Consider the following 17,500-nt stretch of genomic DNA (forward strand, 5'->3'; position numbering starts at 1 on the left):
TGCCACGTGTCTTCAAACTATTGGAAATTCTCTCTCTCTCTCTCTCTCTCTCTCTCTCTCTCTCTCTCTCTCTCGCCACATTTCATCTTTATCACGAAAGTCTTCAACAAAGATCACTTCATGTGCAATCTATGTAGAAAAAAGGCATTGAAATCACCAGATAATTACATACGCAAGGTTAGCATCGAAATCACCAGATAATGTTCCATCAAGCTGTAATGTATATAGTAATATTATAGTCAACATTTACATTTTTATATGGCCAGGAAATTGAAAACAAATTTTAGTAATGATTATTATTATTAATAATATTTTTCAATTATTTCTTTGAAAATCCAGTTAACATAAACCAATTCTGTCTCTAACAATTTCAATAAAAAAAATGGTAAATCAAATTCCCCATTAACGCAGAGAGAGCAGGTGGGTCTTCCCGCTCCCCTCTCTTCTCTTTTCTATCTCTTATTTTTCCTTCGTTCTTCCCCCCCCTGCCTTCTATCAGCTGGGAAACTGGCTCTGTTCTGTCTCACTCAAGATGAGCTAAAAGTTATATTTGTGTAATTGAGGTTATTGTATTTAGAAAGTCTCTCATTTAAGAAATAATTACAAGTCTTTCAAATGTCAAGGTTACAGGGCCAAGGAGTCTGCTTGGTCTACAATCTGTTACAAATATATACGAATGCCTTTTGTATCTTTACGAGGTCAGAGTTCAAGCGTCAATGGGTCAGAGACAGGTGACCAATGTGGTCATGAATATGAATCATTTTCAAGTAACTTCAAAGGTCAAGGTCAAACAGCCAAGGTCAAACAATCATTGGGTCAGGAAGCGAATTGAACGATTAAAATGAGAAACACCTCAGCCTAACCTTGTTGCGAACTTTACCACCAAGCACAGACATAAACATTGACAAAGTCACACAAAATATAAGTAATGATTCTCAAGATAAAGATGCCATTTGAATACCAACAAAAAACAAAAACTCAAATAGCTAGAACTGTGACATCTTCTCATCTAGGTAATGTATCTATATCCAGAATATCCTATTCAATGCGCACGCGTGTGTATGGGCCTCCTCGTATGCGCTAGTTGCAAGTATTGCAGGATTTGGCGCACTTCTTTTGCATGTATACCGGGTTGACGCGACACTGCCCTTCGCTGGCCCAGGCTTTGCAGTGTTTGTTCCTGTCCTTGCATTTCTTGTTCTTGCCCGTGGTCACTGGAATACGTACGGAGGTTGTCGTTAGTGTTAATACTACTCATGCCTAAAAGGCTACATAAACTTGTTAAGTAAATTCCACAGTGAATTCTTCACAATTATATGAATAAAGAGAAAAAGCCAAGACAAATTGCTAGTGCTATAATTATGATAATACTTCCATGTTTAATTTGTTTACATACTTAAACTAACAAACAAAATAACTAAAGTCTCCAGAGCAGTTTGGCACAAAGGGTCTTCTTTTCATAATCATACTTATATGTTTATCTAACTGTCCAGTCATTTTAGATCCTTGTGGTGTGCATTTTATAGCGTTCCCATTGTCTATACACAAACAGTTCATGGCACATCTGCTCAAGTAACTGTCAAGTCAATCCTTATGTGTGTAGCCTGTATAGATCTCAAGATTACCGCTTTGTAACATGTCAGGAAGTCAGTGGCTACTGTTTCTCCACCAGTGTCAGACCTGTTCGATGCCAGTATTGTCGAACATTTGTCTTTACTTTGAAAAGAGGCCATAGTGTTTTTCAGTCTAGGTATCACTGTCACTGTCAGGTGTATTTTTGATCCAACAGCCAAAAGTCATTTCAGTGCATTAACAAAGCCACTCACCTGCTCCTGCATCATCGCATATCCCACAGGATTTCATACAGTACTGGCTCATATAAGCTGGGTTTCTGGTGCACTCTCCCATTTCTGACCATTCCATGCAGTACTCATGGTAGTCCTTGCAACCTGCTGAAGAAACCAATGGAATTTCCAGTGAGTCAAAAATGGTCCGTGTGAGCAGGTCCTACTACAGGCTTAAGACTACTATTAGTGTAAGAACCAGTAGTCTTGATAACGTGCTCAAGAGTTGACTTATGCATAATGATATCGCAGTTGTTGTAGGTTTGGTCAGTTCTGTTAATCTGGCTTGACAGCAGTAGTTTCCTATTTTGACACAGTCACTCATCTTCTTATAATATCTGTGATAGGGCCCCCTAGCAGCCATATGTACAGTGTCTGAGCTTCAATGAGTCAGTATTTGTCTCAAAATTCTTAGCCTAGAGTCAGTATTACACAAGCATGTTTGCTTTTAGTAATTCACTGCCTAACCTTGCTACAAGTAGCCAATATGGGTTGTAAAACTGCATTCATACATGTTTGTGCCTGTTTGGCACCATCTGAACAAACACACGACTTCCATTGTTTCCTTCAAAATGGGAAAACGCTATCTACTTGGCAGCAAAGATTGGCATAAAGCTGAAAGATGCCAGGAAACATCTTGTTGGACATTCGTGGGTCGACCACAGGTTGAAAAATAACTACCTATAATACTTTAACTGCTTTGGGAAGACACTGCTTTGAAATGTGGCCAAAGCAAGGCTTCAGTTCACCCACCTCAAGGTCCATTTAGGTCATATGGAAGACTGACTACATCATAGATGGGGAGCTGGTAATGCCACTTGAACAGCGAAGGGGGAGGCAGCAGTGGAATTGCAGAGATAATTCACGGGGCTGATATCAGGGATCATTCTTCCAGTTGCTGAGTTATTCCATTAGGCTAAGGTTGAGGATTCATTGGACACTCAAGTGACATTCTTCTGTGCTTGACAAGGTAGAATTGTACTTACTTGCACAAGGTCTCCTGAGCAGACAACTTTTCACATTGGTCATGACTGTATTCCCATTTTCGTACAAGGATTTTTTTTCTTTTTAGATTTAGCTGCCCTTATTAAAACTAGATCCTAATTTTCAAGCTTATAGATGAAACGCACACTCAGTCCAGCCAAAAAGAAAGAAGCAGAGACAGGAGATGATAAATCCCGTATCTTGGTGAGCACACAGAAAATGAAGCATAGATATAAAAGTTTGCAGACAGAAATGACAGAATTAGGGGAGGAAAACAAGGAAACAATTATTACCTTCGAGGTACAAACACATCAATAAACACAATCCAAAATAAACACACCAACAGGAGCAAATGCCTTAAGACGAGAATGCGAAGCCAAGCAAAGTATGGCTGATTTGACTGGCTAGTTATAAATGCTTGGAAAGAGCAATGTCAAACTGGGAGCATAAACACATGCAATTTATGTATCCAGACACTTTAAAGAACCCCCAGATGAAAAAAAAAAGCAACACCAGGAACTGCCAAAATCTAACCACATTGCACGCAGGACTGCTTGCAATTAGCCTTCATCCAGACTGGATTCCTTTCGCACTCTCCTGTTGACGCCCACTCCCGGCAGAAATTGTGGGAGTCTGCACAACCATCTGGATTTTAAAGGGGTTAAGATTTGCATTAAGGCAGATATCCTTCATCTTACAAAGCTGATAGATAGAGGAGTGTTATCTGATAAAGTAATATTTTTACTTCTTACTTCCCAAGCGTTAGGCCTTAGCTGGCGTCGTGGTGTGCCTTGGTACTCTAGCATCCTACTTTCTAAAAGTTCGTCCTTCCTTCCAACATACTATAGCCTACATAACCTTTACAATCACCCAACATATGATTATTATCCTTTTCCCTCAGCATACTGTAGTCCTCCTTCGCTCCTTAAATAAAGATAATCCTACGATGGCTTCCAAAATAGGATACTCTGAATCCTTTGCTTCCAAGTACCGACGTCTTCTCTCGTATGCATAGGCTCAGTCAATCGCGCATCTTTAACGTTAAGTAAACTGACATATTTCCTTGTGTGTTTAATAGATTTTTTTTTATTTCTTAGTTTTTTCTTTTTTGTTTTTAATCAAAATATCAGCGAGATCCAGTGAACAGTACTTTTTGTATATTTAAACAAGGTCTTTCCTCGCAATATGAGATGGTTTCCTCTTGTGTTTTTGCGCGAGTTACTTCTAATAATAATGATAAAAATAATTGAATAAGGTAATACAATAAAATCTTTATACTCACTCCACAGTGTCTCACCCTGATAAGGTGACATTCACGAAAATAGAACCTTTATTAAATTGTAAATAAAAAAAACTCGTGTATATCTGTAAGTGTCATAATTCTATACGCCCATGCATGTTTACAACCCCTGATGAAAGAGGGGGAATCTATGTGTATATATATCCAAATATTCATGAATCTATGTATTATGTATCTATGTACATTCCTAAAGAAAGTCTTGGTGATATTATAGTTTGTGAGGGAGGGTCATTATGATTTATTTATCTATTAAATAATATATCTAACCCATTTTATAATTCATTAACCATTTACCATTTATTCGTGTTCGTACCTCTGCCTATTTATCCAATTCTTTAGCATTAATTTAGCCCTCATTTACCGACCGATTAGTCCTCATTTACCGACCGATTTTCTATTAAATTATTTATTTATATTAAAATAAATAGTAATTGGTTTAACCCATTTATCACCAAATCATGTTGGAACCCTCCTATCTATTTGTCAACTCCTTTATTATTCATTCACTCCTATTTACCAACTCATTTCCCATTTCTATCCTTTCAGTGACTTCACTCACTCATTTCCCATTTCTATCCTTTCAGTGACTTCACTCACTCATTTCCCGTTTCTGTCCTTTCAGTGACATATTCATCGGTTCGCTTACCTGGCGTAGAAGTCGGCCTGACCGGGGGTGTCACCGTGGTGAACCCAGTGTGACTCTTGTTGGCACACTGGTACAGGAGTTCGAGTTTCTGTATGTCTTTCTGTAATGAATGAATGGGTGAGTATTGTAGTAATGGTAGTAGTATGAATTTTATGAATGACGAGTAGAGTACTATTTCCTATCACGAGTAGAGTAGTATGTCCTAAGACAAAAGTGACATTTACTATGACTGAGATCTTGAGGACGGGTGAATGAATGAATGAGTGAGTGAGTTTAGTAGTAATAGTATGTAGTAGGAGATTTTATGAATGAAAGTCTAGCAGTCACATGTTAAATGGCATTTCTTAAGACTGAAATAAAAGTGACAATAATGACAACGGAAGGCGACTTCAAAACACCTTGGATGATCCTCTTCATTAACCAGAATGATTGGAAGAATTTATGAATGAACCGTAGTAGTAATAGTAGTATTAAAATTACTACAAACGAAAATGCCGGCAATAGCAAGAAGAAGTGTTTATGAATGAATTTTATAGCAGTAATATAATTAGTAATAAAAACATCACTTATTTCCTGCAACTCCTCTCTCTCTCTCTCTCTCTCTCTTCTCTCTCTCTCTCTCTCTGCAGAGAGAAAGAAGTGATAGAAAAAAAGGCGAAAAAAATATAAACACGAGGGAATAGAAACAGAGAAAGTAAGAAAGAGAGAAATAAAAGTAAAGGGAGAGAGAGAGAGGGAGAGAAAGCAAGTCAGTAAGAAATAAAATCATCGAGAAAAAAGAAAGCGAGAGAGAGAGAGAGAGAGAGAGAGAGAGAGAGAGAGAGAGAGAGAGAGAGAGAGAGAGAATTTCTAACAGTTTGAGGACACGTGATGCAATGAATAAATAAAGAGAGAGAGAGAGAGAGAGAGAGAGAGAGAGAGAGAGAGAGAGAGAGAGAGAGGAATAAAAATTGGTTGTTACCAAACATAGAAATATGAGGAACTTGACAATACACAAAACTGATGGAGAGAGAGAGAGAGAGAGAGAGAGAGAGAGAGAGAGAGAGAGAGAGAGCAAGGAAGCAAAAAGTCAGTAAAAAAAAAAGAGAGAGAGAAGAGAGAGATTCCCAAACAGGAGAGGCGACAGCAACCCACCCTGGAGAACCCCCTGCGTTGGCCGATCTCAATCCCCGTCTGGTGAGGTATGATAGTCGGTCTTGCCCTGTCTTTGGCGAAGGCGTTTTTACCGTAGTGCATGATGGAATCTGGAGGACGAGGATAGTTACAAGGAGTTAAAAGGATTAGGATGTCTCACAGACTTGTTAGTCCATCCTACGAGGAGACATCGTGTTCTCACTTATCTGTAGGAGCAGGTTTTACTGTTCATTCACAGTGTCCTCCTAATGATTCTGTCTAGCTTTCTTTTAACAGTTAAAATTGTTGAGGAATAAGATATAGTAAAATTGAGTAGAGAAGATATTTTAATAATAATAATAATAATGATAGTTAAAAGAGAAATACAATGGATTAATTAGAAATAACTGGAATAATAAAAACACTTTATAACAAATAAAAAAATAAAAATGTTCACTTTTGTCGCGAAAGGTAAAATATATATAATATATATATATATATAGTATATATATATATATATATATATATATATATATATATATAAGTAACCTTACCTTATGTATGTCAGCTCATAATTGTTCAATTCCACTTTAAAAAAAATAGGCCTAGTTTGATATATATAAGAAGAAATTGCATCATAAAACTCTAAAAAAACATAGGTCTATTTATATATGAAAAAACTGCATAAACCTTAGACAGACAACTAAACAAACAACATAGGTCCATTTATAACAACATAGGCCTATTTACACATGAAAATAAACTGCCAAAACCTACTGGCAGTCAGACACTTAAGATAACAACGTAGGTCTATTTATGTATTAAAGAAACTGCCTAAACCTTAGACAGACAACTAAACAAACAACATAATTCTATTTATGACTGAAAAGAAACCGCCTAAACCCTAGGCAGACAGACACCTAGTAAACAACATAGGTCTATCCATAAAAAGAGACAGCCTGAACCTCCAGACAAACACACAACAGACCACTTATGTCCAGAGTAGACAAACTAGACTCACCCAAGTCATAACCGACACCTAAGTTCTGGATCGTGTTCCAGTCGTACTTCTTGAAGTTGTAGTCCATCCCGGGCTGGATGTTGCTGTAGTCGACGTAGATGTAGTCGTCTCTGTCGTACCTGGACTGCTCGTGCCAGAAGCCGACGGCGTGCATGAACTCGTGCATGGCGATGCCCACGTACACGCAGCCTGGGCCTAGGGACACGGCTTGGGCGCCGCCTACCCTCCCCACGCTGCTAGAGCACCTGAAGAAGGGGTTGGATGCTTGGTTAGAGAGAGAGAGACTTCTGCCTCTGAATTAGAATAGTAACATGCTGAGAGAGAGAGAGAGAGAGAGAGAGAGAGGAGAGAGAGAGAGAGATCTATCCCTGATTTAACAAAAATAGTTCTTTTAGTCCTAAGTTAGCTCACAGGCCACACCCCCTTCAAGATTACAGATGCCACATGTTTCCAGACAGAATGTCGGTTGCGTTTCCAGCACAATTTCCACAAAAAAAAAAAAAAAAAAAATTGACCTCATTTAATGTTATGTGGACCCAGATCCCTTCCCAATTTAAAAATGGGTCTTTGAAGCCTTAAAAAAAAATTGGCCTTGATTCAACCAATTGCAAGCGCAGAATCCAGAATTATTTTGACGGAACCCCCTGATATCCAAGACTAAACGATTCAGTCCAATCTGATAATTAGTGGGATCCTTTCAATCGAAGGACTCTCTCTCTCCCCCTCTCTCTCTCTCTCTCTCTCACTTACCCATCGCCTTTAAGGATGTGGATGTAATCCCTCTCGACCGTCCTGGGCACGAAACGGATGCAAGTATTCTCGTGGAAGTTCTTCATGGCCAGCGCAATGCTGTTACGTTCGCTGCTGGCTTTCGGGGGTTACAGAAAATGAAGTGAAAGGTGAGAATTTATTGAAATATAGTAAATTTCTAAAGGCAATTTGACACAATATTGTGCATAAATCTATTTATTGAACATGAATGATTGGTCAGTCACAGAGGATTTGAAAGGCATCTGGGCAAAAAAATTACACTCGATAAAAACAAAAATCTATTTTATTAAAAATAATTACTGATAAACAAGTCACTGAGGATTTGCAAAGACAAATATTTTTTTAACATATATTGACACATCTGACAAGAGCACTAATTGATGAAATATATTGATAAGTCAGCCACACGTTTTGACAGTGAAATGAATGCAAAGACAGTTATAGTAGGTTTAATAAAGTTAGATAACTTTTTAAGTGCATATTGACGTGAGCGAAAATTCCAGTTAATGAAAATAAATGCTGTTAGATTACTCACTGTTTTTCCCAGTTGAAAAAGAACTCAGACAGATATAATAGGCTTAATAATTGTTTTAAAATGCAGATTGACACATATGGGCAAAAAAAATCTAATCAATAAAAATTAATAGTAGTGGACTAGTCACATTTCGTCAGGTAAAAAACTACGCAGGAAGATATAACGGGTCTAATAATTTTTATTAAATGCAGTTTGACACATGTGTAAAAACAAGATCTAGTTATTAACAATCATTATTGACTAATTAGTCACTTTTGGGCAGTTACAAGTGTACCGAGATAGATTTAGCATTTTAGAGAAAACTAATCTCTTTGGCTATGACTCTAATTTGAACTAATCTGCAATTTATTAAATATTATTCCCTCATTAAGTAAATGGTTAAATGCATGTCTGTGTACGTACGAGAGAGAGAGAGAGAGAGAGAGAGAGAGAGAGAGAGGAGAGAGAGAGAGAATAACAATTCCCACAGAACAACCAAACACAGAAATATATGAGGAACTTGACAATACAGAAACACTTATGGAGAGAGAGAGAGAGAGAGAGAGAGAGAGAGAGAGAGAGAGAGAGAGAGAGAGTTTGTTCGTTACGGGCCTGCCCTAGGACAAGAGCCCGTGGTAGCACGAGGCTGGTTTAATCTAAGACATACTACGAGAGAGAGAGAGAGAGAGAGAGAGAGAGAGAGAGAGAGAGAGAGAGAGAGAGAAGAAGAAGAAAACTCAAAACCTGTTCCTTACTGTATGTACTGGAGAGGACGTAAGGTATAACTCCACTGGGCCATCTTAGCTCAGCGTCGATGATGGCATTCTTGCCTTTGCCCTGTTGAGGGGGGTGGGGGTCGGTGGAGAGGGGGCGATTTGGGGTTGAGGGGAAAGAGGGTGGACAGGTTAATTACCGATCTTGAAACCCAGAGACAGGTGTGGTGTGTTAGTGAAAAATGAAACACTAATCGAATACAAATTAAATTTAACAGGTATTAATCTTTTGTTATTTATAGTAACTGATTAATTAGTGTCCAAGTAGTATATATATATATATATATATATATATATATATATATATATATATATATATATATATCTAATCTATTTATTTATTGATCTTAAGAGGTTTTATTCATCGTGTGATGTCGAGAGAGCTTAAGAGAGGTAGTAGGTACTCATCACAGTGAAGTATTCTAATTCCTCTCTGTTGTTGAGCAGAATGTCTCCCTGGAAGAGGCCTGCCAACAAGGTCGGGTCGAAGCTGGTGCTGTGCCCGACTGGGTCGTGGTCTGAAATAGTAGCGGTAGAATAATAATAATAATAATAATAATATAATGCAATAGCCCGACTGGGTAATTTTCTGAAAAAGTAGCAGTAGAATAATAATAATAATAATAATATAATAATAATAATAATAATAATAATAATTAATAATGATAATAATAATAATAATAGCCCAACTGGGCCATGGTCTGAAAAAGTAGTGGTAAAATAAAAATAATAATTATAAAAGAATTATAATTATAATAATAGCCCGACTGGGTCATGGTCTGAAATATTAACGGTAAAATAATAATAATGATAATAATAGTAAAAATAATAATGATAATAGCCCGACTGGGTCATAGTCTGAAATATAGTGGTAGAATAATAATAGCCGGACTGGCTCATGGTCTGAAACAGTAGTGGTAAAATAAAGATAACAATGATAAAATTAATAATAATGATGATACTGCAAAAAATCCTTCATAATCTACAAGAGTGTGTTCGTAATGTATTATAAATGACCGAGTTGTTTATTTAATTTATTTACGTTCAACATTCACAAAGTAGTAATGATGTTAAATAGCAACTTCAAAATTGATGAATATAATTATGACTGGAAGTTGAAATTTTTACTCTATTTATAAAGTTTGGTCATTATGTAGAAGGGAATATAGTAAGCCATGTATATATATATATATATTATCTATATATAATATATATATATATACAACGATGGTTGTCCATAAAATAAGATTCCCAAAGATTTTTCACAATGGAAAACATGTTTATTGGCATTGAATACTTTTTTGGAAAGCTTAGACTCCTTCCTATTTTTTGACAATCGCCGTTGAGATCATTGCATTTTTGCATGTGGTGTACCATCTTCTTTATGCCTGAATCATAGAACTCTCCCGCTGCTCCGCGAAGGTAGCTTAAAACCTCTTCTTTCAGCTCCTCTCCGATTCTGAAATGCGTCTCACCCAGGTGTTTCTTCAATTCAGGGAAGAGATGGCATACCCTAAATGGTCTGTCAAAATTTTGTCAATGCAGCTCTTGCTGTCATCAGGGATCATCTCGCAGAGCTTCCGAACCGTCACCCTTCGATCTTTCAGCATTGTTTCTTCCACTTTCGCAATCGTTTCGTCCGAAACCGATGGCCATCCAGAGCGCTGTTCGTCATGGACGTCTGTACGTCCGTCTTTGAATTCTCTGCACCATTTGCGCACGTGTTGTACGCTCATACACTTTTCTCCATAGACTTCACACAGTTGGGAATGAATGTCCACCAGCGCAGTATTTTTTGCACACAAAAAACGAATCACTGAGCGTAATTAGCACCTGGTGGGAGAAGCGAGTGGGAGCTCCATCTCTAAAGTCTGGCAAGCCAAGACTGAACTTCGCAGACAGCTCGCCAGGACGGGGACTGGAGAGGGAGAACTAAGCTACATGCCAGTGTCGCCAGATCCCGCGTAACAGTGTTCCTTGCGACTGTAGCTCCTTGGGAACCTTATTTTACGGACCACCCAGGTATATACATGCACACACACACACACACACACATATATATATATATATATATATATATATATATATATATAATATATATATAGATAGATAGATAGATAGATAGATACTTGATCTTACTTATCATATCTGGAGGTGACTGGAAATCGTCTGGATTCAATGGCGCCCCTGGAATGTCGTAATCGATCTGGAATCAAGGAATAGATATGTAGACATAATTGTCATTAAATATATTGTTTAATAATTAACTTAAAACAATCATAAAATGTTAGAAAAGTTCTCAGTGGAGTGCGGAGTAGTTAGGTGATGTCTGCAAGCGATATAAAGCATCGGTTGGTGATAGTGAAGAGAAGATGCAGAGGCTGGTGAAAGAATTTGAGTGAATTTTAGAGGAGAAAGTAGAAAGTGAAAAGGAGTTATGAAGAACAAGCAATAGAGAGGAATGGAAATTGTCAATTCATTAAGGCATACAAGTGAATATAATGATAAATTTAAAATGACACATCTACAAAAGCGTAGCTTCAAATGCATGAGACCTTGTTGAGCCAAGTCTCATTATAGCAGAAGATGAATTTGAATGAAAAAAAAAAAAAAAAAACACCTACCGAATCAGGTTGACCCAAGGGCAGAGGTGGCAGATTCTCAGGGTCGTACTGGTGATAATCGTTGTCATGTATGACCACTGCCTCGGGGTCAGACGACCTCGAAGACCGTCCGCTGACGACCCTGGACTCGAGGAGTGCCCCAAGGATGGCTGCTACGACCGCTATGCGACTCCAAGACGCCATGATCTGCTTAGAGAGAGAGAGAGACAGAGATAGAGATAGAGATTTGAGGAAGAGGTCTGCTATTTAGTGCTTGAATCTGATATCTGTTTTGTTTACATTTGAGTTTCGGGTTTCTCAATTCTGATTTTGTTCACATTGGAGATAGATGGAAGTTCTAACTGTGCTGTGGTGTTATAGAATGACGTCAACCAGTCTCTCTCTCTCTCTCTCTCTCTCTCTCTCTCTCTCTCTCTCTCTCTGGACTAGAAACAGAACTCCGTTTTGTTGTGTGGGAAATATGAGCAGGCGTAAATTGTGGTAAGAAAATGAAATTAATCAATCCTCTCTCTCTCTCTCTTTCTCTTAGTGTTATGCCTAATGCCAGCACGATTAATGATATATTTTCTTAATCAATTTCAATATCATCTATTCACATCTATTCAACCAACCACAGTTTTTAAAAACCGCTTTAACAGCGTGAACACCCGTCAGTCCACACCTTCCGATACCTATCACCACTCCGTCAGGTGTGATGCGGGGTCATGTCAGGTCGCAAACCTGACCCGCATCGATACAACGGGTCAATGACTTCATTAACTATGCATGAGTTGTGTCCCATATTCAGTACCGGTTATTCAATGCCCTCATATAGCCCAGGCCGGGAGGAGGACCAGAATTCCAGAGCTTGGTAGAGAATGCAAATTCATTGTGGGAAGAGATAAACTGTCAGGTGTAACAAGAAGAAGAAAAAGGGCGTTCTTTCCCCCAGGTTTGCAAAGAGGTGGATGTGTAGGTCTCCTCATGCAGAAAATTGACGGTAGTTTGTGCCATCGTCATAGTATTTATGTGACAACTGGTGAGGTTTTCTGCAAGCCTTACACCCTGTATTTCTATGGCCTCTGATTTAGAGGCATGTAGCTCAAGAGAGACAGACAAACAGACACAACACACACAGACACAACACATACTAGTCATTCCCACACTCATATTTTAATTGTCAGGTCCTCATATACTTACAGACATAGCTCATCAGCAGCACATGAAACTCTCTGCAGGCGCGCACACACACACACACACACACACTGTGCCACTGTGCCACTTACCTTAATTTGAGCTCACTCATCTATCCAATCCCTCCTAAGTGTTATTCTACTACGTCTCCATAACATTTCTAGAATGGTAAACATTCTCTCTGCAAACCTAAAATCATTTGTACCCATTCATAGCACAGAGCGCAGGTGAGTGGCACACTGGGATGGAACTGCAGGTCTTGCAAATGTGAGTCCAGTGCTAGTGCTCTACAATTTTGAGTGTGTGTGTGTGTGTGTGTGTTGTCTAGATAGTCCAGCCATAGTGCAATAAACTCTCAAAACCTTTAGTTCGTAAGTATCCATATTCCAGAGCATATAAATAATATATAAAGATTACATAAATATTCTTTGCATAAACAGTAATTGCTACAAACAAATACAACATAAAAAATGCTACCCTTTACTTTCTACTATCTTTCTTTTCTAGTTTTTTTTTTTCTCATTATTTTTGCCGATCACGTTATGTGACAAAGTGGAGTTTTATTTTTTTTTCTTTTACGTACTTCCGGGGAAAGTACAGGGTTCCACTTCCGGTCTCATCAGTATTCTGGTGGAAACTGGACCCGACTAGTTTTAGTCTTAGCGTGAAATACCCTTAGACTTTTCACGAAGACATATTATTATTATTGAAAAAAGTGTAACTTAGTTTTACAAAACCACTGAGCTGATTAACAGCTTTCCTAGGGCTGGCCCAAAGGATTAGAGATATAGTTACGTGGATAGGAACCAATTGGTTACCTAGCAACGGGACCTACAGTTTATTGTGGAATCCGAACCACATTATATCGAGAAATGAATTTCTATCACCAGAAATAAATTCATCTGATTCCCCCGTTGGCCGAGCCGAGAATCGAACTTCGGACCACCGGATTGGTAGCCGAGCGCGAAAACCACTCGTCCAACAAGGGACTATTATTGAAAAAGAGACCCACAAAATCACTGTGTATAACGTGTTTACTTATAAGTATTTACATTTTATTTTACTCCACACTTATAAGTAAACACGTTATACACCACAGTGATTTTGTGGGTCTCTTTTTCAGCCTTCAGAAGAAAACAGAAAGAAGTTTTCGTTTGGTTCATTATTATTATTATTATTATTATTATTATTATTATTATTATTATTATTATATTATTATTATTATTATTATATATTCTCGAGCACACTTTCATATAGACCATCTTCTCAATCACTTAAAAAATATGCGTCACCAGTCTCCCATCACAGACTAGAAAAACAAATGCCAATCACCACAGACTCAGATGCCAGTCACCATTTTCTCAATCGCCACAGCAAAAAAGAAAAAAAAAAAAAAAAAAAACACCAGACGCCAGTCACCACAAACAATAAAAACAAATGCCAATCACAAATTCTTAATCACCACAGCCAAAAAACAGACGCCAGTCACCGCAAACAACAAAAAACAAATGCCAATCACCACAGACAAATCACAGTTAATTCTCGTAGCACATCGGATTATAATCACCACAAACAGGACGCGTCTAGTAAATGAAAATAAAAATAGAAATAAAAATAGCACACGGGAATGGAATACGTATCATACGCGAAGTCTCCCTCACTCGTATTAGTTACGGTTCTTTCTCGTATATATGTTTTGTTGGTTGTTTTTGTTTTTGTTTACCTGAGTCCCCCCGACGTATGTCGCTGAGAGGAGCAGTGTGTGTGTGCGTGACCCAGGTCTACGTTCGTCTGCCCTCGCTGAGAGGGTCACCACCCCTTTTCAAGTCATACGGGTACCGCTATGATTATGTCACCTGTTTTTTTATATATATTAAGCTCCTCCCCCTCCACCCCCCCCCTCTCTCTCTCTCTCTTTGCAACCAAGTAGCTACCACCGTTAGTGTCACAGCTATCTCGATGTCATCTTGGTGATGGCGAAAACACCTCAATAAATCTCTCTCTCTCTCTCTCTCTCTCTCTCTCTCTCTGTGCGTGTGTGTTTGCCGCTCTCTCTCTCTCTCTCTCTCTACAAGCACAATAGTAATTGTCATAGTGTCACCTTGTTGACAAATGCACGCCTCTCCCCCCCCCCCCCCCCCCCCCTCCGTGACAGCACCCAAGCACACGGAGTTGTTATCACGTCGTATAATCAGGTCATTAGCGACGGTGTACTGTAATTATTATTAATTATTAGTCTTGTCACCAACGGTATTTGTGACACGTCTCTGATTGGGAATCATATTTGTCTTTTTGTTTTTGCCTCGATTTTCGCTCACTTTGCTCTTGTTGTTGTTGCTGTAGATGTTGTTTTTGCCGTTGTTGTTGTTCTAACTGTTGTTGCTCTTGTAGCGTAGGAGAGGTCTATTGAAGAGGCTAAAAAGGTCCGAAAAAGGTGTTTAGCGTCGAGTTAAAGATACAGGAATTGTAAGACAGGATAATTATGATGTATCTATCAGAATGAAAATGTAAACAACAAATAATATGCTTGTTAAACAGCACAGAATAATTATTTCTAATGAAACATAGTGCATTTATTTTAATTTACGTTCGCGAAACTAAGTGCTATTTGACCATTGGCTTTAGCACGCGCCCCGATTAAGCTGCAGGTCGGATCACACCTTGTTCTTTTATATATCCAGATCAATTATTAAAAGCTTACTGTGTTTCTCGGCACCTTCTGCTCATATAGGTGCTTTGTTAGTGATAAGTAAATAAAGTTTTAAAAATCTGCATTTTTTGTTTTGTTTTGTTTTTTAAGTGTTAAGTAAAGCAGAGAGATTTTTTTCTCGGTTTTTGTTTATCATAAGTTTTCAATGGTAAAGTTTACCATTGTTGGATCTCAATTGAAAAAAAAATGTTCATTGTTTGTTTCCTATATTTAAGTGTTTTATAAGTGTTAATCATAAAAAAGCAACAAGACTATTCTGCATTATTCTTATTGGTTTCTGTAAATGCAGCGTAAATTTACCATATTTGGATTTCAAATTGAAAACACATTGTTTTTCTTAATTGTTCCTACTTTTACAAGTCTCTTATAAGTGCGAATTATATAAAGTAAAGTCACTTTTCTACGTTTTAGTTTGCTTGTTTTTTATAAGTGTAAAGGTTAACACTTCTTGATTGAAAAAAAAAAACTAATGATTTTCCTAAATGTCTTGTGTTTTTGTGAGTATCTTATAAGTGCAAAGTAGATAAAGTAACAAAACTTCTCTATATTTTTATTTGTTATGGTTTTTATAAATGTAAATTTTAAAAGAGCTCAATTTATTTTTTATCATTTTTCGGGTTTCTGATAAAACAATTAAACAACCGATCTATTTCTGCAATATTTCTCTTTCTGAGTAAAAATTAAATCTATCGAATATCAAAACATTCCAGATTAACTGGTTTATTAAACCAGCGCTTAATGAAACCTCTTAACTAAAAAAACGATTAAACTTTCGTTGCCTCTATTTATCGAGTTATCTGATTATTTATAATATTATTAGATTATTGCTTAATGAATCTTCCCTTCTTTCGATCTGCCTATATCTTTCAAATGTCAACAATTTCGATTGATTTGTCTTCGAGCCAATGTTTGATTAAACTTATTTATTATTATTTCCCTCACATTGTATTTAATATTTATTTATCTATATATTCACTTATTCATTCATTTATTTATTTGGCGTAAAACCTTGCCTGTCTGCTCTCAATCTGCGTATCATCCTATCACTGCCTTGTGACATAAAAAAAAAAATAAATACATAAATAAATAAATCCACGTTTCTATCAGTAATGATTTTTCAAGGGTTGCACCATCCAGCCCTTTGCCTGCCTACTCGTGAAACCCTTAGGGAGTGGCAACTCTGACCCCAGGGCCAATCCATCAAAGTTTGGCGCAAAAATCCTTACGGGCAGAAGGGAAAAAACACTTTGGTAAAGGATTTCGTGGTCGTTATGTCTCTCTTGTTTTATATAAGCTTCTTCCTTTTGAAGGGCGTGTTTGTGGCTTTTATTTATTTATTTATTTTGTAGGTAGGTAGGTCCAAATTCTTTGTACTCTGTAAGATAGTACTCGCACATACAGTAAATAAATGAATATATTATATATATATCATATATATATAATATATATATATATATTATATATATATATATAGTATACTCACGCGCCTACACGTAAAGCATGCACGAGAGGAGAGAGAGAGAGAGAGAGAGAGGGAGAGAGAGAGAGAGAACGATATGGGGGTCTGAAAGAAGGGACGTCATGGCACCTGTATATTTCCCATCATTAATTCTATAGGTTTATTGACCCTGTGGTTAAATCTGGCTTGTTTTTTTTCATATCCATAGGGTTAGAAAAAAAATTATTATTTATGAAATACGTACAATTTGAATCTTAATTAATGTTGGAATGAGATGGAATGCTGTAATTGCTGTTTAAGGTTCTGTACACTTCTTTACAACATTGTTAAACTGTCTTCGTCGCAGGTACAAATAAAGATTTTTTAAAAAAACTCCGAGAGTATATATATATTAATATATATATATAAAATAAAAATAAATAATATTAATATATATATATATCCTAATATATATAAATATAAATTAAATAAATATATAATATATATATATATATGTATATATATATATATATATAATATATATATATATATGGATATATATCATATATATATCTTTATAGTTATATAT

The 17,500-nt window shown here is 37.1% G+C and overlaps 1 protein-coding gene across 7 annotated transcripts in view; it reads right to left on the minus strand.

Moving 5' to 3' along the window:
* Positions 1–281: 281 nt before the first annotated feature.
* The window catches only part of LOC135203739 (zinc metalloproteinase nas-4-like), a 31,653-nt gene continuing 14,434 nt past the window's right edge, over positions 282–17,500 (minus strand). For 3 of the 7 annotated variants that reach the window (XM_064233668.1, XM_064233669.1, XM_064233666.1), the window contains exons 2-12: positions 11,591–11,776; positions 11,106–11,172; positions 9,375–9,484; positions 8,949–9,030; positions 7,659–7,776; positions 6,909–7,153; positions 5,909–6,018; positions 4,775–4,874; positions 3,363–3,473; positions 1,827–1,952; positions 282–1,214 (exon numbers count right to left, since the gene is read on the minus strand). In XM_064233668.1, coding sequence (XP_064089738.1) covers positions 1,081–1,214; positions 1,827–1,952; positions 3,363–3,473; positions 4,775–4,874; positions 5,909–6,018; positions 6,909–7,153; positions 7,659–7,776; positions 8,949–9,030; positions 9,375–9,484; positions 11,106–11,172; positions 11,591–11,773 — 1,386 coding nt within the window. In that variant the 5' untranslated portion in view covers positions 11,774–11,776 and the 3' untranslated portion in view covers positions 282–1,080. Of the gene's footprint in view, positions 1,215–1,826; positions 1,953–3,362; positions 3,474–4,774; positions 4,875–5,908; positions 6,019–6,908; positions 7,154–7,658; positions 7,777–8,948; positions 9,031–9,374; positions 9,485–11,105; positions 11,173–11,590; positions 11,780–14,486; positions 14,595–17,500 lie in introns of those variants that run through there. The other 4 variants (XM_064233670.1, XM_064233667.1, XM_064233672.1 and 1 more) reach the window with 4 other exon arrangements.

Source organism: Macrobrachium nipponense, chromosome 36 (genome assembly GCF_015104395.2).
Source record: "Macrobrachium nipponense isolate FS-2020 chromosome 36, ASM1510439v2, whole genome shotgun sequence".
Lineage (NCBI taxonomy): Eukaryota > Metazoa > Arthropoda > Malacostraca > Decapoda > Palaemonidae > Macrobrachium > Macrobrachium nipponense.